At 39.1% G+C, this 14,514-nt stretch overlaps 1 protein-coding gene across 2 annotated transcripts; it reads right to left on the bottom strand.

The window, feature by feature from the left end:
* Positions 1-328: 328 nt before the first annotated feature.
* Positions 329-6,748, bottom strand: LOC109899927 (deoxyribonuclease gamma). Of its 2 annotated transcripts, XM_031810203.1 has the most exons (10): positions 6,485-6,634; positions 5,547-5,632; positions 5,333-5,427; positions 4,794-4,880; positions 4,161-4,273; positions 2,714-2,826; positions 1,531-1,688; positions 1,168-1,264; positions 908-1,033; positions 329-550 (listed from the first exon to the last, which is right to left on the bottom strand). In XM_031810203.1, the coding sequence occupies exons 2-10, from the start codon at positions 5,625-5,627 to the stop codon at positions 539-541; spliced, it is 882 nt and encodes a 293-aa protein (XP_031666063.1). In that variant the 5' UTR covers positions 5,628-5,632; positions 6,485-6,634; the 3' UTR covers positions 329-538. The 2 variants fall into 2 exon arrangements, with proteins under 2 accessions (XP_031666063.1, XP_020351163.1); XM_020495574.2 differs by lacking the exon at positions 329-550 and having other exon boundaries at positions 715-1,033; positions 6,485-6,748.
* Between the last annotated feature and the right edge of the window lie 7,766 nt (positions 6,749-14,514).

The raw sequence follows: 14,514 nt of genomic DNA, 5'->3' as shown, positions 1-14,514 counted from the left end.
CTCCCTGTAGTGCTGTCATAGGCGTGTCACAGTATGGACATTGCAATTTATTGCCCTGGCCACAGATGTGCAGGGACCCTGGGCATCTTTCTTTTGGTGTTTTTCAGAGTCAGTAGAAAGGCCTCTTTAGTGTCCTAAGTTTTCATAACTGTAACCTTCATTGCCTACCGTCTGTAAGCTGTTAGTGTCTTAACGACCGTTCCACAGGTGCATGTTCATTAATTGTTTATGCTTCATTGAATAAGCATAGGAAACAGTGTTTAAACCCTTTACAATGAAGATCTGTGAAGTTATTTAGATTTTTACGAATGATCTTTGAAAGACAGGGTCCTGAAAAAGGGATGTTTATTTATTTTTTTATATCTCATGAGTTTATATCTCATTATACAAGATATTAGAGCAGTGTCCAGATTGTCTTTCAGTGTGTAAACAGGTCCGTCTTTTTGCCGGCCCACAATTCCATGGTAACTCCTTGGAGAAACGGTGTCATCTCTCTCCATCCTGCTGTGCAGTGTCTTCTGTAGTACATTACAGTACACTATATGCAGCACTGTCAACCACCAGAAGTGTGGTTAGAATACACTCACAAACAGTTGTAAGCCCTGTAGCTGCATCAGTTTCACACTGTGTTGTTAGCCAGTTGATGTTTTTTTTTTGTGACCTATTTCTATGTTGAAAATATATTTTCTAATGAAGATAAACAGACAACTTGGATTGGTTTACTTAGAAAATGTTTTATCGTAGAATAACATTTCCTGCATAGAATATTGCATGTAGGTCTTTATTAAGTAAAGCACTTTAAACATTTGAAACAAACAGAAACAGATTTACAGAGTTAGATATATAATTATTTATATAAATTTAGGCATTTCTAGGCTTGTTTTGACTTCACTATTAACTTTCTCACTAGTCTTTTCTTCTTCCGTGGTATTGGGTTTACACTGGGAGACTCTACTTCCTCTTTCTTCTGTGGTACAGTTTCAGCCGTCGTCAGCTCCACCTCTACAGGGTAGTGGTCACTGATACTCAAAGCCTGCATCATTTGAGGGAGTGAAATATTTATGTAGTAAGGGATTACCTAAAAACACTATAAAAAAAACATCTCAATTGAAAATGTTTTTAGTCCAAGATGGAAAACAGATGGCTGAAAGATGAAATATGACGTACCATAGCTTCAGATAAGTGAAAGGCTTTGTGGTAGTTGAAGGGCTTGGCTGAGTTGGGGACCATCGCCTCCAACATGTCATCCCCGTACATCACAATCCTGATAGGAAGCAAAGGGAACTAAAATATTCCACAATGGCTAAAGAAATGACATGATGATATGTGTCTTCAGAGGTCCTGTTTGCAATATTGAACATATATGTTTATAAAGCTTACCAATGAACCATTTCCATTAATTTCATAGGGTTCTTTTGGAAACATTTTTGAGAAATGATTATATTGTGTACCATATTTGATGTATTTGATCCAATTCATAACCTTTTTGTCGTACACCTTGAGTCTATAACCTATTTGGAGTAGGTCTACCTGTCGTAGGTGTGGTCGTTGCTTGTATTGGCTGTGGTGTCCACATCATCTCCAATCACCCAGTGGAACTTCTTGTCTCTACGGATACGGATATTTGTCATGCCTTTCTTGGTGACATAACTTCCGTCCGCATTGAAATCGCCCAGGATCATGATGTTCTGCCAGAGACACAAACAGTGACACCACACTAAAGTATTTCTATAAAGACATTTTTTTTAAAGGAAAATAATAAAGAATATACAAAGAAATAAAAAAATATATATATATTTTTTAATTACTTCTATATTCTCTTGATTTTAAGCTAAATGCTGTCAGCAATGATATAATGTTGTGTTAAAAAAAACTGGATAACACTTTTTAAGGTGCACGTTAGCGATTCATTTGTAGTGTATAAGTGTGTATATAAGTAGCCAAATAAGGCCTTTATTATGTATTATTAGTCATATATTATAACTTAATTAAGGGTTTTCTTAATCAAACATCAAACTTACTTAATAACCTCATTGTTGGTTCCTCTCTAGGTTTCTTCCTAGGTTTTGGCCTTTCTAGGGAGTTTTTCCTAGCTACCGTGCTTCTACACCTGCATTGCTTGCTGTTTGGGGGGTTTTAGGCTGGGTTTCTGTACAGCACTTTGAGATATCAGCTGATGTACGAAGGGCTATATAAATACATTTGATTTGATTTGATTTGATACAGTATTTAATAAAGAGCAAATGACACAAGAAACAGACTCTTAGTGAGCATTCTCAATGTGGAACTAATAAGGTCATAGTACCTCAATATGTGTTCCCTGTTCTAAAGCGTTATCTTTCGTTATACTTTAGAATAGGGAACACATTTTATGTACTATGTCCTTAGTAGTCCCACATTGAGACAGCTTACTAAGAATATTGTTCCTGTGTAGCTTGCTCTTTATTAAATACTAATATGTCTTTATTATGGCTAACAAGGAGGTTTTAAAAGGGTTTTCCAGGAGCACATGACAATGTTCGAATAAGAAAACACTTAATTTAGGTGTAATATATGACTAATAAGACATAATAAATACCTTATTAGCTACTTATATACACACTTATAAACTACAAATGAGTGGAAACTATTTGAACCTTAAAGTGTCAGTGAACCTTAACTTTCAGAATAAGAAGTGTGTGTACCCAGGTGAGCATTTAGTGAGTAAACCTACATCAGTCTTCCATTTCCTCTTCACTACTTTCACGACGTCGTACAGCTCATCCAATTCCTTCACAGAGTCTTCAGGCTTGGTGTGCACCGGGATCAACACGAGGTCTTTCAGCACTATAGGGTGTAAAGCTATCATGTCATATCCTGAAAGGAATTGTTCTAGAATCCCAACTCCAGGTCTACTGTGAACAGTCTGGAGTAGGTACCATAGTAGGGGTTAGGAGTAATTCCTGACCACATCACCTGATCAGAATAAAAAACCTCTGCCAGAGTTACATGTGTTAGGTTCTAATTCTCTGAGTAAAAAACTCCACGGACATTAGGAAAGCTTAACCATGTTAATTCTTCCCAGAGGATCAATACATTAGACAAAACATGTTTCCACCAACACAGTATATAAACTCCAGTTTAGATGCACTCCTCCTTCTCTCCAACCCTTTAGATCTGTTATGGTTCGACAGGAAGTGATACGAGTAATAAACCATTCCCTTTAAGGTGACCTGACCTGACCTCAAACCCCTTGATGCCTAATCCAAAGATCTCCACCCGTATCCCCTATAGCAATCCTGTGACTTCCTCCCGTCCACTCAGCACATCCCAAAGCCATCTGGCTCCTACAGATAACCATTAACGTCTTATGTACTAACCAGTCTCTATCACCCCTCAGTAACTATAGTAATACTACAACCAGTCTCTATCACCCCTCAGATACTATAGTAATACTACAACCAGTCTCTATCACCCCTCAGATACTATAGTAATACTACAACCAGTCTCTATCACCCCTCAGATACTATAGTAATACTACAACCAGTCTCTATCACCCCTCAGATACTATAGTAATACTACAACCAGTCTCTATCACCCCTCAGATACTATAGTAATACTACAACCAGTCTCTATCACCCCTCAGATACTATAGTAATACTGCAACCAGTCTCTATCACCCCTCAGATACTATAGTATTACTGATGTACCAACCAGTCTCTATCCCCCCTCAGATACTATAGTATTACTGATGTACCAGCCAGTCTCTATCACTTCTCAGATACTACAGTATTACTACAACCAGTCTCTATCACCCCTCAGATACTATAGTATTACTGATGTACCAACCAGTCTCTATCACCCCTCAGATACTATAGTATTACTGATGTACCAACCAGTCTCTATCACCCCTCAGATACTATAGTATTACTGATGAAGACATTACTATGATACTACCTGTATTGAGACAGTTGAAACAGAGCTCTCTAGTGAAGACATTACTATGATACTACCTGTATTGAGACAGGTGAAACAGAGCTCTCTAGTGAAGACATTACTATTACACTACCTGTATTGAGACAGTTGAAACAGAGCTCTCTAGTGAAGACATTACTATAATACTACCTGTATTGAGACAGGTGAAACAGAGCTCTCTAGTGAAGACATTACTATAATACTACCTGTATTGAGACAGGTGAAGCGGAGGATGTAGGGCTCTCTAGCGAAGGCGTCCTCGTCTCCCACCTGGTTGTCCTTATACTGATAGCTGTCAGTCAGCTTCACATGGTCCTCTCTGGCACCAACAATACATGTGGCATCTGTCAACTTACAGCTTATCACGTTCATCTACAGGGCCCGTATTCACAGTGTCCCTGAGTAGGAATACTGATCTAGGATCAGGTCTCCTACACGTGTTCAAGTTCATCTACAGGGCCCGTATTCACAGTGTCCCTGAGTGGGAAAACTGATCTAGGATCAGGTCTCCTACACGTGTTCAAGTTCATCTACAGGGCCCGTATTCACAGTGTCCCTGAGTGGGAAAACTGATCTAGGATCAGGTCCCCATTGCTGTTTATGTACACTTGTTCATTATTATCTAAAAGGATCAGTTCATTTCAGATCTTAGATAAGCCTCAATGCAAGTGAAATCAAATTTTGTTGTCTTTTATTTTTATTTTCTCATCCTCATACTTCTCATCCTCCCACATTCTCATTTACAGCAACGACCTGGGGAATAGTTACAGGGGAGACGGGGGGGGGGGGGGATGAATGAGCCAATTGTAAGCTTGTCTAACAACACATTGTGTCAGTACCTGTAGAGGAAGACAAACTGTTCCTTGTAGGTGTCGCGCCCCAGTCTGGTACTCTTCACCATGGTGTAAGGATGCTTCTTGTTGGCCCTGCCAAAAGGATATAACACATATTATAAACTGGGTGGTTCCAACCCTGAAAGCTGATTGGCAGACGGCCGTGATATATCAGACAGTATATCATTGGTATGACAAAGTATTTATGTTTACTGCTGTAATTAAGTTGGTAACCAGATTATAATAGCAATAAGGCACCTCGGGGGTTTGTGGTATATGGGCAATATACCATGGCTAAGGGCTGTGTCCAGGCACTCTGCATTGTGTTATACCTAAGAACAGCCCTTCATCGTGGTATATTGGCCACATACCATAAACCCCCTTGTGCCTTATTGTTTAAGTGCCTTTTTCTTCAGTGGCATGGATTACAACAGTAAGGTATTAATCACTGTATTATATAGATGTGGATATATGACATATACACAGGAGAATTGCTAGGGATCCAGGTATTATTGTATGTTTTAGGTCAGAGATGGAGAAAATACCTTGTGTCATTCAGCTCTTTAAGGAACGTTGTCATGGCCTGGCCAGTCCTATCAACCACTTCTAGGATCAAGAAGACACTGTAGCGGGACACAATCTGGCCATATGGAATAGAATAGAATGGGAATGAATTCAATAGAATATAATGACAGACTCAATGTTGAATATTAAGTATGAATAGAGAATGTATTTCCAGAACAATGAGAGAATAAGCACCTTGATGAGATATTTCAGGACGTTCTTATCAGCCACTTTGCTTGTGCCCAATCTTCTGACGTTGAAGGACGCCACCTTCATGATTGCTACGGGTAATGGAGCAGTTATGATACATCTTAGTAGTTGGTATAGAGTCTTGTCTATAAACTGCATATATCGGGGCGGCAGGGTAGCCTAGTGGTTAGAGCGTTGGACTAGTAACCGGAAGGTTGCAAGTTCAAATCCCTGAGCTGAAAAGGTACAAATCTGTCGTTCTGCCCCTGAATAGGCAGTTAACGCACTGTTCCTAGGCTGTCATTGAAATTAAGAATTTGTTCTTAACTGACTTGCCTAGTTAAATAAAGGTTAAAAAATATATATATATATATATATGTCAGCCAAGATGATTTGTAAAAAAAACTAGATATTTCACACAAAAAAAAAGATTTTATTAGTGCAGTATATGTTTCCGTTCTCTTTACCATACAAAAAGAGTTGAGACTTCCTGACATTTTAGGGTAGAAATTATCTGCGAGAAATGATTTGCTATTATAGACCCCACAAAGTGTTCATCGGAGTCCGGTTCAGTCCTGGTCATTTAATTCAACTGTAAATTGTCAATAGATATCAGACCAAAAGGCTTTAAAGACAGAAAGGAGAACACTAGCCTTGCAGACTGTCTGACCTCAAGAAGAGCGGAAGCCTCAAAACATCTGACATATGCACACAGTAGCTTCCTGTGCAGTCTCACGGCAGTTTTTCACACGAAGAACATCAACATGAAATATTATGCAAATCTCTTTTCCTCAGTTTTGTTTTTGTTGGTACAAAATAATGATATTACAAACGATTTTATGACATTTCCTCAAAGAATATTATTGAATAAAGTCGATTGATAATAGTTCAATTTTTAGTCTATTTGAACCGTATATAACTTTTTCATTATTTCAATTCATTACCGTGGTATGATGATGTACCCAGGAGTTGAAGGATGCTCTGATGCCTTTAGTAAACAGCAGAAATCCTCTTCAGAGAGAGCGTTGTATGGCCTGAACTGCACTACATAACCCTCTCTCTCCCTGTATACCTAGGTTGTGACTAAAGCTTTATAACATAGCACTTCCTGTATCTGAAGAACAGTTTGCGGTGTGGAAGTTATCTATGTGTTTGCATATTTTCTTGTCACAGTGACATTTGTGTCCCTTTACACACGGACACCGTGGTGTCTGATTCACTCAGGCAGGCCACTTTCTGCCTAACCGCTCGGTTGTGAAATATGTAAACGTAAACCGAAAACGTATTTGAGATAGTGACCATGTTATTATTGGATCTAGAGTTACCTATAGTGTTAGGAACCTGTCATCTGGTCCCAGTGTATCCAGAGCCCCTTATTTCGATTATTTATTAGGGAGTGGGGCAGCCCCCCCCCCACACACACTCCTTCCATATTTTGTTAATGTTTATTAGACAGGATAGAGAGACAGATAAAGAGGAGAGAGTTTTCTGAAAGAGCACGGTTCTGGAGTTAAACCTATGCTGCAGCCAGTCAGAGTCTATAGGCTATATGTGTTAGAGGGGCCACTTACACCACCAGAACAAACTAAACCACAAGGCCCCTTCATTTTTTTTGGGCCCCTCTGATTATCAGGGCACGTTTCCAACATGTCATGAACAGGATTGGCCTTCCATGCGCAATTTCTTTTATAATAATAAATGCAAACAGGGTCTAAAAAATATTATTTTATAATGTTTGTGTGTTGTTTTATAATTTTAGTGAAAGAAAAAAAGCTTGAGGCCTTTCCTGACTTTTACGGTTTATACACTATTAGTACACAGCAGAGACATCTAGAGATGTCAACTCTGACAGGATAGCCCCGGGGCTACACAATACTGTATAACCACAGTATGTATCTGGAATAGGTATTTCTCATCTGTCATCATGGGTAGTCTATGAGTAGCTCAGAAGTTACTGTAAATCTGAGTGGTGGTGGCAGGCCTGGAATTTTGCGACTTTAGAGGCAAGACCATTCTGCGTTTAAGAGGGGCCCCATCTGCTAGGGCACCAACACCAGCTGCTAGGGCACCAACACCATCTGCTAGGGCACCAACACCAGCTTCTAGGGCACCAACCCCATCTGCTAGGGCACCAACACCATCTGCTAGGGCACCAACACCATCTGCTAGGGCACCAACGTCATCTGCTAGGGCACCAATGCCATCTGCTAGGGCACCAACACCATCTGCTAGGGCAACAACACCATCTGCTAGGGCACCAACACCATCTGCTAGGGCACCAACGTCATCTGCTAGGGCACCAATGCCATCTGCTAGGGCACCAACACCATCTGCTAGGGCACCAACACCATCTGCTAGGGCACCAATGCCATCTGCTAGGGCACCAATACCATCTGCTAGGGCACCAATGCCATCTGCTAGGACACCAATGCCATCTGCTAGGGCACCAATACCATCTGCTAGGGCACCAATACCATCTGCTAGGGCACCAATACCATCTGCTAGGGCACCAACGTCATCTGCTAGGGCACCAACACCATCTGATGGGGCACCAATGCCATCTGCTAGGGCACCAATGCCATCTGCTAGGGCACCAACGCCATCTGCTAGGGCACCAATACCATCTGCTAGGGCACCAATGCCATCTGCTAGGGTACCAATACCCTCTGCTAGGGCACCAACACCATCTGCTAGGGCACCAATGCCATTTACCAAAATAGCTAATTAAATTGATTTGATAACCGAACAGCACCAATAAATAATTAGCCTACATGCCACATTTTAGGTGACAGCCTATGCGTATTGGCTGTAGTCTTTCAATACTATCACTCATTGAGTAACTCAAGTTGAAGGCCGACCGGGGTACTGCAGCCTGCCATTAGCAACTAAATTATCCTTATAACTTCTTCTGTGTGGGATTTTAAAATGATCAGTTCAAGCACACACATCTAGTTTATTAGAAGCAATATATCTGGTTTATTAGAAGCAATTACTCCGCAATGCAGAGTTCCTGGATACAGCCCTTAGCCGTGGTATATTGGCCATATACCACAACCCCCCGAGGTGCCTTATTGCTATTATAAACTGGTTACCAACTTAATTAGAGCAGTAAAAATACATGCTTTGTCATACCAGTGATATACGGTCTGATATACCACGGCCGTCTGCCAATCAGCTTTCAGGGTTGGAACCACCCAGTTTATAATATGTGTTATATCCTTTTGGCAGGGCCAACAAGAAGCACTACAAGGAACAGTTTGTTTTCCTCTACAGGTACTGACACAATGGGTTGTTAGACAACAAAATCCGATTTCACTTACATTGAGGCTTATCTAAGATCTGATTTAGGGGGTTCACACAAAGATCTAAATGTTTCCATACACTATAATGAGGAATCCTGTTTTCTGCTAACAATGACTGCAGTGCGGCCTTGAACTTCCATGGCTTCAATGACAGGAGGCAGACATTTTGAGCAGTGAAACCAGACTAATGTCCTGCTCACATGCCAGTTGGCATTCAGAAATTTCCGAGTTGCTAACTGGTTGAAATCAGCACGCCTATAGCTACAACAAGCATGTGAACAAGGCCTAAGATTGAATTGACAATCATTCCGTGCAACTGAAATTAGGTATGTCCTCATTTTCCAGAGATAATCTACTGTGGCAATTTACTCTACACATATTATTAATATAAAGCTTGAGATGGTGAGTATAGTTCAGTACAGTAGAGTATAGTTCAGTACAGTAGAGTATAGTTCAGTACAGTAGAGTATAGTTCAGTACAGTAGAGTTCAGTACAGTAGAGTAGAGTTCAGTACAGTAGAGTAGAGTTCAGTACAGTAGAGTATAGTTCAGTACAGTAGAGTTCAGTACAGTAGAGTATAGTTCAGTACAGTAGAGTATAGTTCAGTACAGTAGAGTATAGTTCAGTACAGTAGAGTATAGTTCGGTACAGTAGAGTATAGTTCAGTACAGTAGAGTATAGTTCAGTAGAGTATAGTTCAGTACAGTAGAGTAGAGTTCAGTACAGTAGAGTATAGTTCAGTACAGTAGAGTATAGTTCAGTACAGTAGAGTAGAGTTCGGTACAGTAGAGTATAGTTCAGTACAGTATAGTTCAGTACAGTAGAGTATAGTTCAGTACAGTAGAGTATAGTTCAGTACAGTAGAGTAGAGTTCGGTACATTAGAGTATAGTTCAGTACAGTAGAGTAGAGTTCAGTACAGTAGAGTAGAGTTCAGTACAGTAGAGTATAGTTCAGTACAGTAGAGTATAGTTCAGTAGAGTATAGTTCAGTACAGTAGAGTATAGTTCAGTAGAGTATAGTTCAGTACAGTAGAGTAGAGTTCAGTACAGTAGAGTATAGTCCAGTACAGTAGAGTATAGTTCAGTACAGTAGAGTATAGTTCAGTACAGTAGAGTATAGTTCAGTACAGTAGAGTATAGTTCAGTACAGTAGAGTTCAGTACAGTAGAGTATAGTTCAGTAGAGTAGAGTAGAGTTCAGTACAGTAGAGTAGAGTTCAGTACAGTAGAGTATAGTTCAGTACAGTAGAGTATAGTTCAGTACAGTAGAGTATAGTTCAGTACAGTAGAGTTCAGTACAGTAGAGTATAGTTCAGTACAGTAGAGTTCAGTACAGTAGAGTATAGTTCAGTACAGTAGAGTATAGTTCAGTACAGTAGAGTATAGTTCGGTACAGTAGAGTATAGTTCAGTACAGTAGAGTATAGTTCAGTAGAGTATAGTTCAGTACAGTAGAGTAGAGTTCAGTACAGTAGAGTATAGTTCAGTACAGTAGTGTATAGTTCAGTACAGTAGAGTAGAGTTCGGTACAGTAGAGTATAGTTCAGTACAGTATAGTTCAGTACAGTAGAGTATAGTTCAGTACAGTAGAGTATAGTTCAGTACAGTAGAGTATAGTTCAGTACAGTAGAGTAGAGTTCGGTACAGTAGAGTATAGTTCAGTACAGTAGAGTATAGTTCAGTACAGTAGAGTAGAGTTCAGTACAGTAGAGTATAGTTCAGTACAGTAGAGTATAGTTCAGTACAGTAGAGTAGAGTTCGGTACAGTAGAGTATAGTTCAGTACAGTAGAGTATAGTTCAGTACAGTAGAGTATAGTTCAGTACAGTAGAGTTCAGTACAGTAGAGTAGAGTTCAGTACAGTAGAGTATAGTTCAGTACAGTAGAGTATAGTTCAGTACAGTAGAGTAGAGTTCGGTACAGTAGAGTATAGTTCAGTACAGTAGAGTATAGTTCAGTACAGTAGAGTTCAGTACAGTAGAGTATAGTTCAGTACAGTAGAGTTCAGTACAGTAGAGTAGAGTTCAGTACAGTAGAGTATAGTCCAGTACAGTAGAGTATAGTTCAGTACAGTAGAGTATAGTTCAGTACAGTAGAGTATAGTTCAGTACAGTAGAGTATAGTTCAGTACAGTAGAGTTCAGTACAGTAGAGTATAGTTCAGTAGAGTAGAGTAGAGTTCAGTACAGTAGAGTAGAGTTCAGTACAGTAGAGTATAGTTCAGTACAGTAGAGTATAGTTCAGTACAGTAGAGTATAGTTCAGTACAGTAGAGTTCAGTACAGTAGAGTATAGTTCAGTACAGTAGAGTTCAGTACAGTAGAGTATAGTTCAGTACAGTAGAGTATAGTTCAGTACAGTAGAGTATAGTTCAGTACAGTAGAGTATAGTTCGGTACAGTAGAGTATAGTTCAGTACAGTAGAGTATAGTTCAGTAGAGTATAGTTCAGTACAGTAGAGTAGAGTTCAGTACAGTAGAGTATAGTTCAGTACAGTAGTGTATAGTTCAGTACAGTAGAGTAGAGTTCGGTACAGTAGAGTATAGTTCAGTACAGTATAGTTCAGTACAGTAGAGTATAGTTCAGTACAGTAGAGTATAGTTCAGTACAGTAGAGTATAGTTCAGTACAGTAGAGTAGAGTTCGGTACAGTAGAGTATAGTTCAGTACAGTAGAGTATAGTTCAGTACAGTAGAGTAGAGTTCAGTACAGTAGAGTATAGTTCAGTACAGTAGAGTATAGTTCAGTACAGTAGAGTAGAGTTCGGTACAGTAGAGTATAGTTCAGTACAGTAGAGTATAGTTCAGTACAGTAGAGTATAGTTCAGTACAGTAGAGTTCAGTACAGTAGAGTAGAGTTCAGTACAGTAGAGTATAGTTCAGTACAGTAGAGTATAGTTCAGTACAGTAGAGTAGAGTTCGGTACAGTAGAGTATAGTTCAGTACAGTAGAGTATAGTTCAGTACAGTAGAGTTCAGTACAGTAGAGTATAGTTCAGTACAGTAGAGTTCAGTACAGTAGAGTATAGTTCAGTACAGTAGAGTATAGTTCAGTAGAGTAGAGTAGAGTTCAGTACAGTAGAGTAGAGTTCAGTACAGTAGAGTAGAGTAGAGTTCAGTACAGTAGAGTATAGTTCAGTACAGTAGAGTATAGTTCAGTACAGTAGAGTATAGTTCAGTACAGTAGAGTAGAGTTCGGTACAGTAGAGTATAGTTCAGTACAGTAGAGTATAGTTCAGTAGAGTATAGTTCAGTACAGTAGAGTATAGTTCAGTACAGTAGAGTTCAGTACAGTAGAGTATAGTTCAGTACAGTAGAGTATAGTTCAGTACAGTAGAGTATAGTTCAGTACAGTAGAGTATAGTTCAGCACAGGAAAGTATAGTTCCGTACAGTACAGTAGAGTACAGTTCAGTACAGTAGAGTATAGTTCAGTACAGTAGAGTATAGTTCAGTAGAGTATAGTTCAGTACAGTAGAGTATAGTTCAGTACAGTACAGTAGAGTATAGTTCAGTACAGTAGAGTATAGTTCAGTAGAGTATAGTTCAGTACAGTAGAGTATAGTTCAGTACAGTACAGTAGAGTATAGTTCAGTACAGTAGAGTATAGTATAGTTCAGCACAGTAGAGTATAGTTCAGCACAGGAAAGTATAGTTCCGTACAGTAGAGTAGAGTTCAGTACAGTAGAGTAGAGTTCAGTACAGTAGAGTATAGTTCAGTAGAGTATAGTTCAGTACAGTATAGTTCAGTACAGTAGAGTATAGTTCAGTACAGTAGAGTATAGTTCAGCACAGTAGAGTATAGTTCAGTACAGTAGTGTATAGTTCAGTACAGTATAGTTCAGTACAGTAGAGTATAGTTCAGTACAGTATAGTTCAGTACAGTAGAGTATAGTTCAGCACAGGAAAGTATAGTTCAGTACAGTAGAGTATAGTCCCGTACAGGAAAGTAGAGTATAGTTCAGTACAGTAGAGTATAGTTCAGTACAGTAGAGTATAGTTCAGCACAGGAAAGTATAGTTCCGTACAGTAGAGTATAGTCCCGTACAGGAAAGTAGAGTATAGTTCAGTAGAGTATAGTTCAGTACCATAGAGTATAGTTCAGTACCATAGAGTATAGTTCAATTAAGTATAGTTTAGAACAGCAGAGTATAGTTTATAGAGTATAGTTCAGTACAGTAGAGTATCATTCATAGAGTATAGTTCTGTACTGTAGAGTATAGTTCAGCATAGGAAAGTAGAGTTTAGTTCAGTAGAGTATAGTTCAGTTCAGTAGAGTATAGTTCAGCATAGGAAAGTAGAGTTTAGTTCAGTACAGTGGAGTATAGTTCAGTACAGTGGAGTATAGTTCAGTGAAGTATAGTTCAGTACAGTAGAGTATAGTTCAGTACAGTAGAGTATAGTTCAGTACAGTAGAGTTCAGTACAGTAGAGTATAGTTCAGCACAGTAGAGTATAGTTCAGTACGGTAGAGTATAGTTCAGTACAGTAGAGTATAGTTCAGTACAGTAGAGTAGAGTTCAGTACAGTAGAGTAGAGTTCAGTACAGTATAGTTCAGTACAGTATAGTTCAGTACAGTAGAGTATAGTTCAGTACAGTAGAGTGCAGTACAGTAGAGTTCAGTACAATAGAGTATAGTTCAGTACAGTAGAGTTCAGTACAGTACAGTACAGTATAGTTCAGTACAGTACAGTATAGTATAGTTCAGTACAGTAGAGTATAGTTCAGTACAGTAGAGTTCAGTACAGTACAGTATAGTTCAGTACAGTAGAGTTCAGTACAGTAGAGTATAGTTCAGTACAGTAGAGTTCAGTACAGTATAGTTCAGTACAGTAGAGTATAGTTCAGTACAGTATAGTTCAGTACAGTACAGTATAGTTCAGTACAGTAGAGTATAGTTCAGTACAGTAGAGTATAGTTCAGTACAGTAGAGTATAGTTCAGTACTGAACCCTGGTCATATCAGGGTCAGTTGCCGGATGTTTTTCCAGACCATGAGACACTATAAATATATAAATAAGGCCCAAGTTCAGTACAGTAGAGTTCAGTACAGTAGAGTTCAGTACAGTATAGTTCAGTACAGTAGAGTAAAGTTCAGTACAGTAGAGTTCAGTACAGTATAGTTCAGTACAGTAGAGTATAGTTCAGTACAGTAGAGTATAGTTCAGTACAATAGAGTTCAGTACAGTATAGTTCAGTACAGTAGAGTATAGTTCAGTACAGTATAGTTCAGTACAGTAGAGTATAGTTCAGTACAGTCGAGTATCGTTCAGTACAGTATAGTTCAGTACAGTAGAGTATAGTTCAGTACAGTAGAGTATAGTTCAGTACTGAACCCTGGTCATATCAGGGTCAGTAGCCAGATGTTTTTCCAGACCATGAGACACTATAAATATATAAATAAGGCCCCCTTGTCAGGTCAGGAAAACTCCTGGCCCTACAGGATAATAATGATTCATTTACAAGTGTGTCATTTGATCTTGTGTTCTTGTCCAAATAGGTCCAGTAAGAAGCAACACTACACTGAAAATCAGCACTCGTCTGGGAAGAAACAGATAGAAGGAGCAGTGTGTTTCTGTACAGGTACAACTTTACCCTCATAAAGCTCTTTTACATTGTGATCTGATAAATATATATATATATATAATGCAGGACTAATGCTATTAAATGTGTTGCATTGT

This window comes from Oncorhynchus kisutch, linkage group LG1, assembly GCF_002021735.2.
Source record: "Oncorhynchus kisutch isolate 150728-3 linkage group LG1, Okis_V2, whole genome shotgun sequence".
Classification (NCBI taxonomy): domain Eukaryota; kingdom Metazoa; phylum Chordata; class Actinopteri; order Salmoniformes; family Salmonidae; genus Oncorhynchus; species Oncorhynchus kisutch.
Note: the sequence above shows the minus strand (reverse complement) of the source record. Positions and strands in the feature narration are given on the sequence as shown.

Excerpts from the sequence above, each read along its gene's own strand:
- LOC109899927 (XM_020495574.2), bottom strand. The coding sequence starts at position 5,627 with ATGAAGGTGGCGTCCTTCAACGTCAGAAGATTGGGCACAAGCAAAGTG. Across the intron at positions 2,827-4,160 it reads CTTCACCTGTCTCAATACAG|TGCTGAAAGACCTCGTGTTG; the intron begins GTAGTATTATAG and ends TACACCCTATAG. Across the intron at positions 1,034-1,167 it reads TTCACTTATCTGAAGCTATG|GCTTTGAGTATCAGTGACCA; the intron begins GTACGTCATATT and ends CAAATGATGCAG.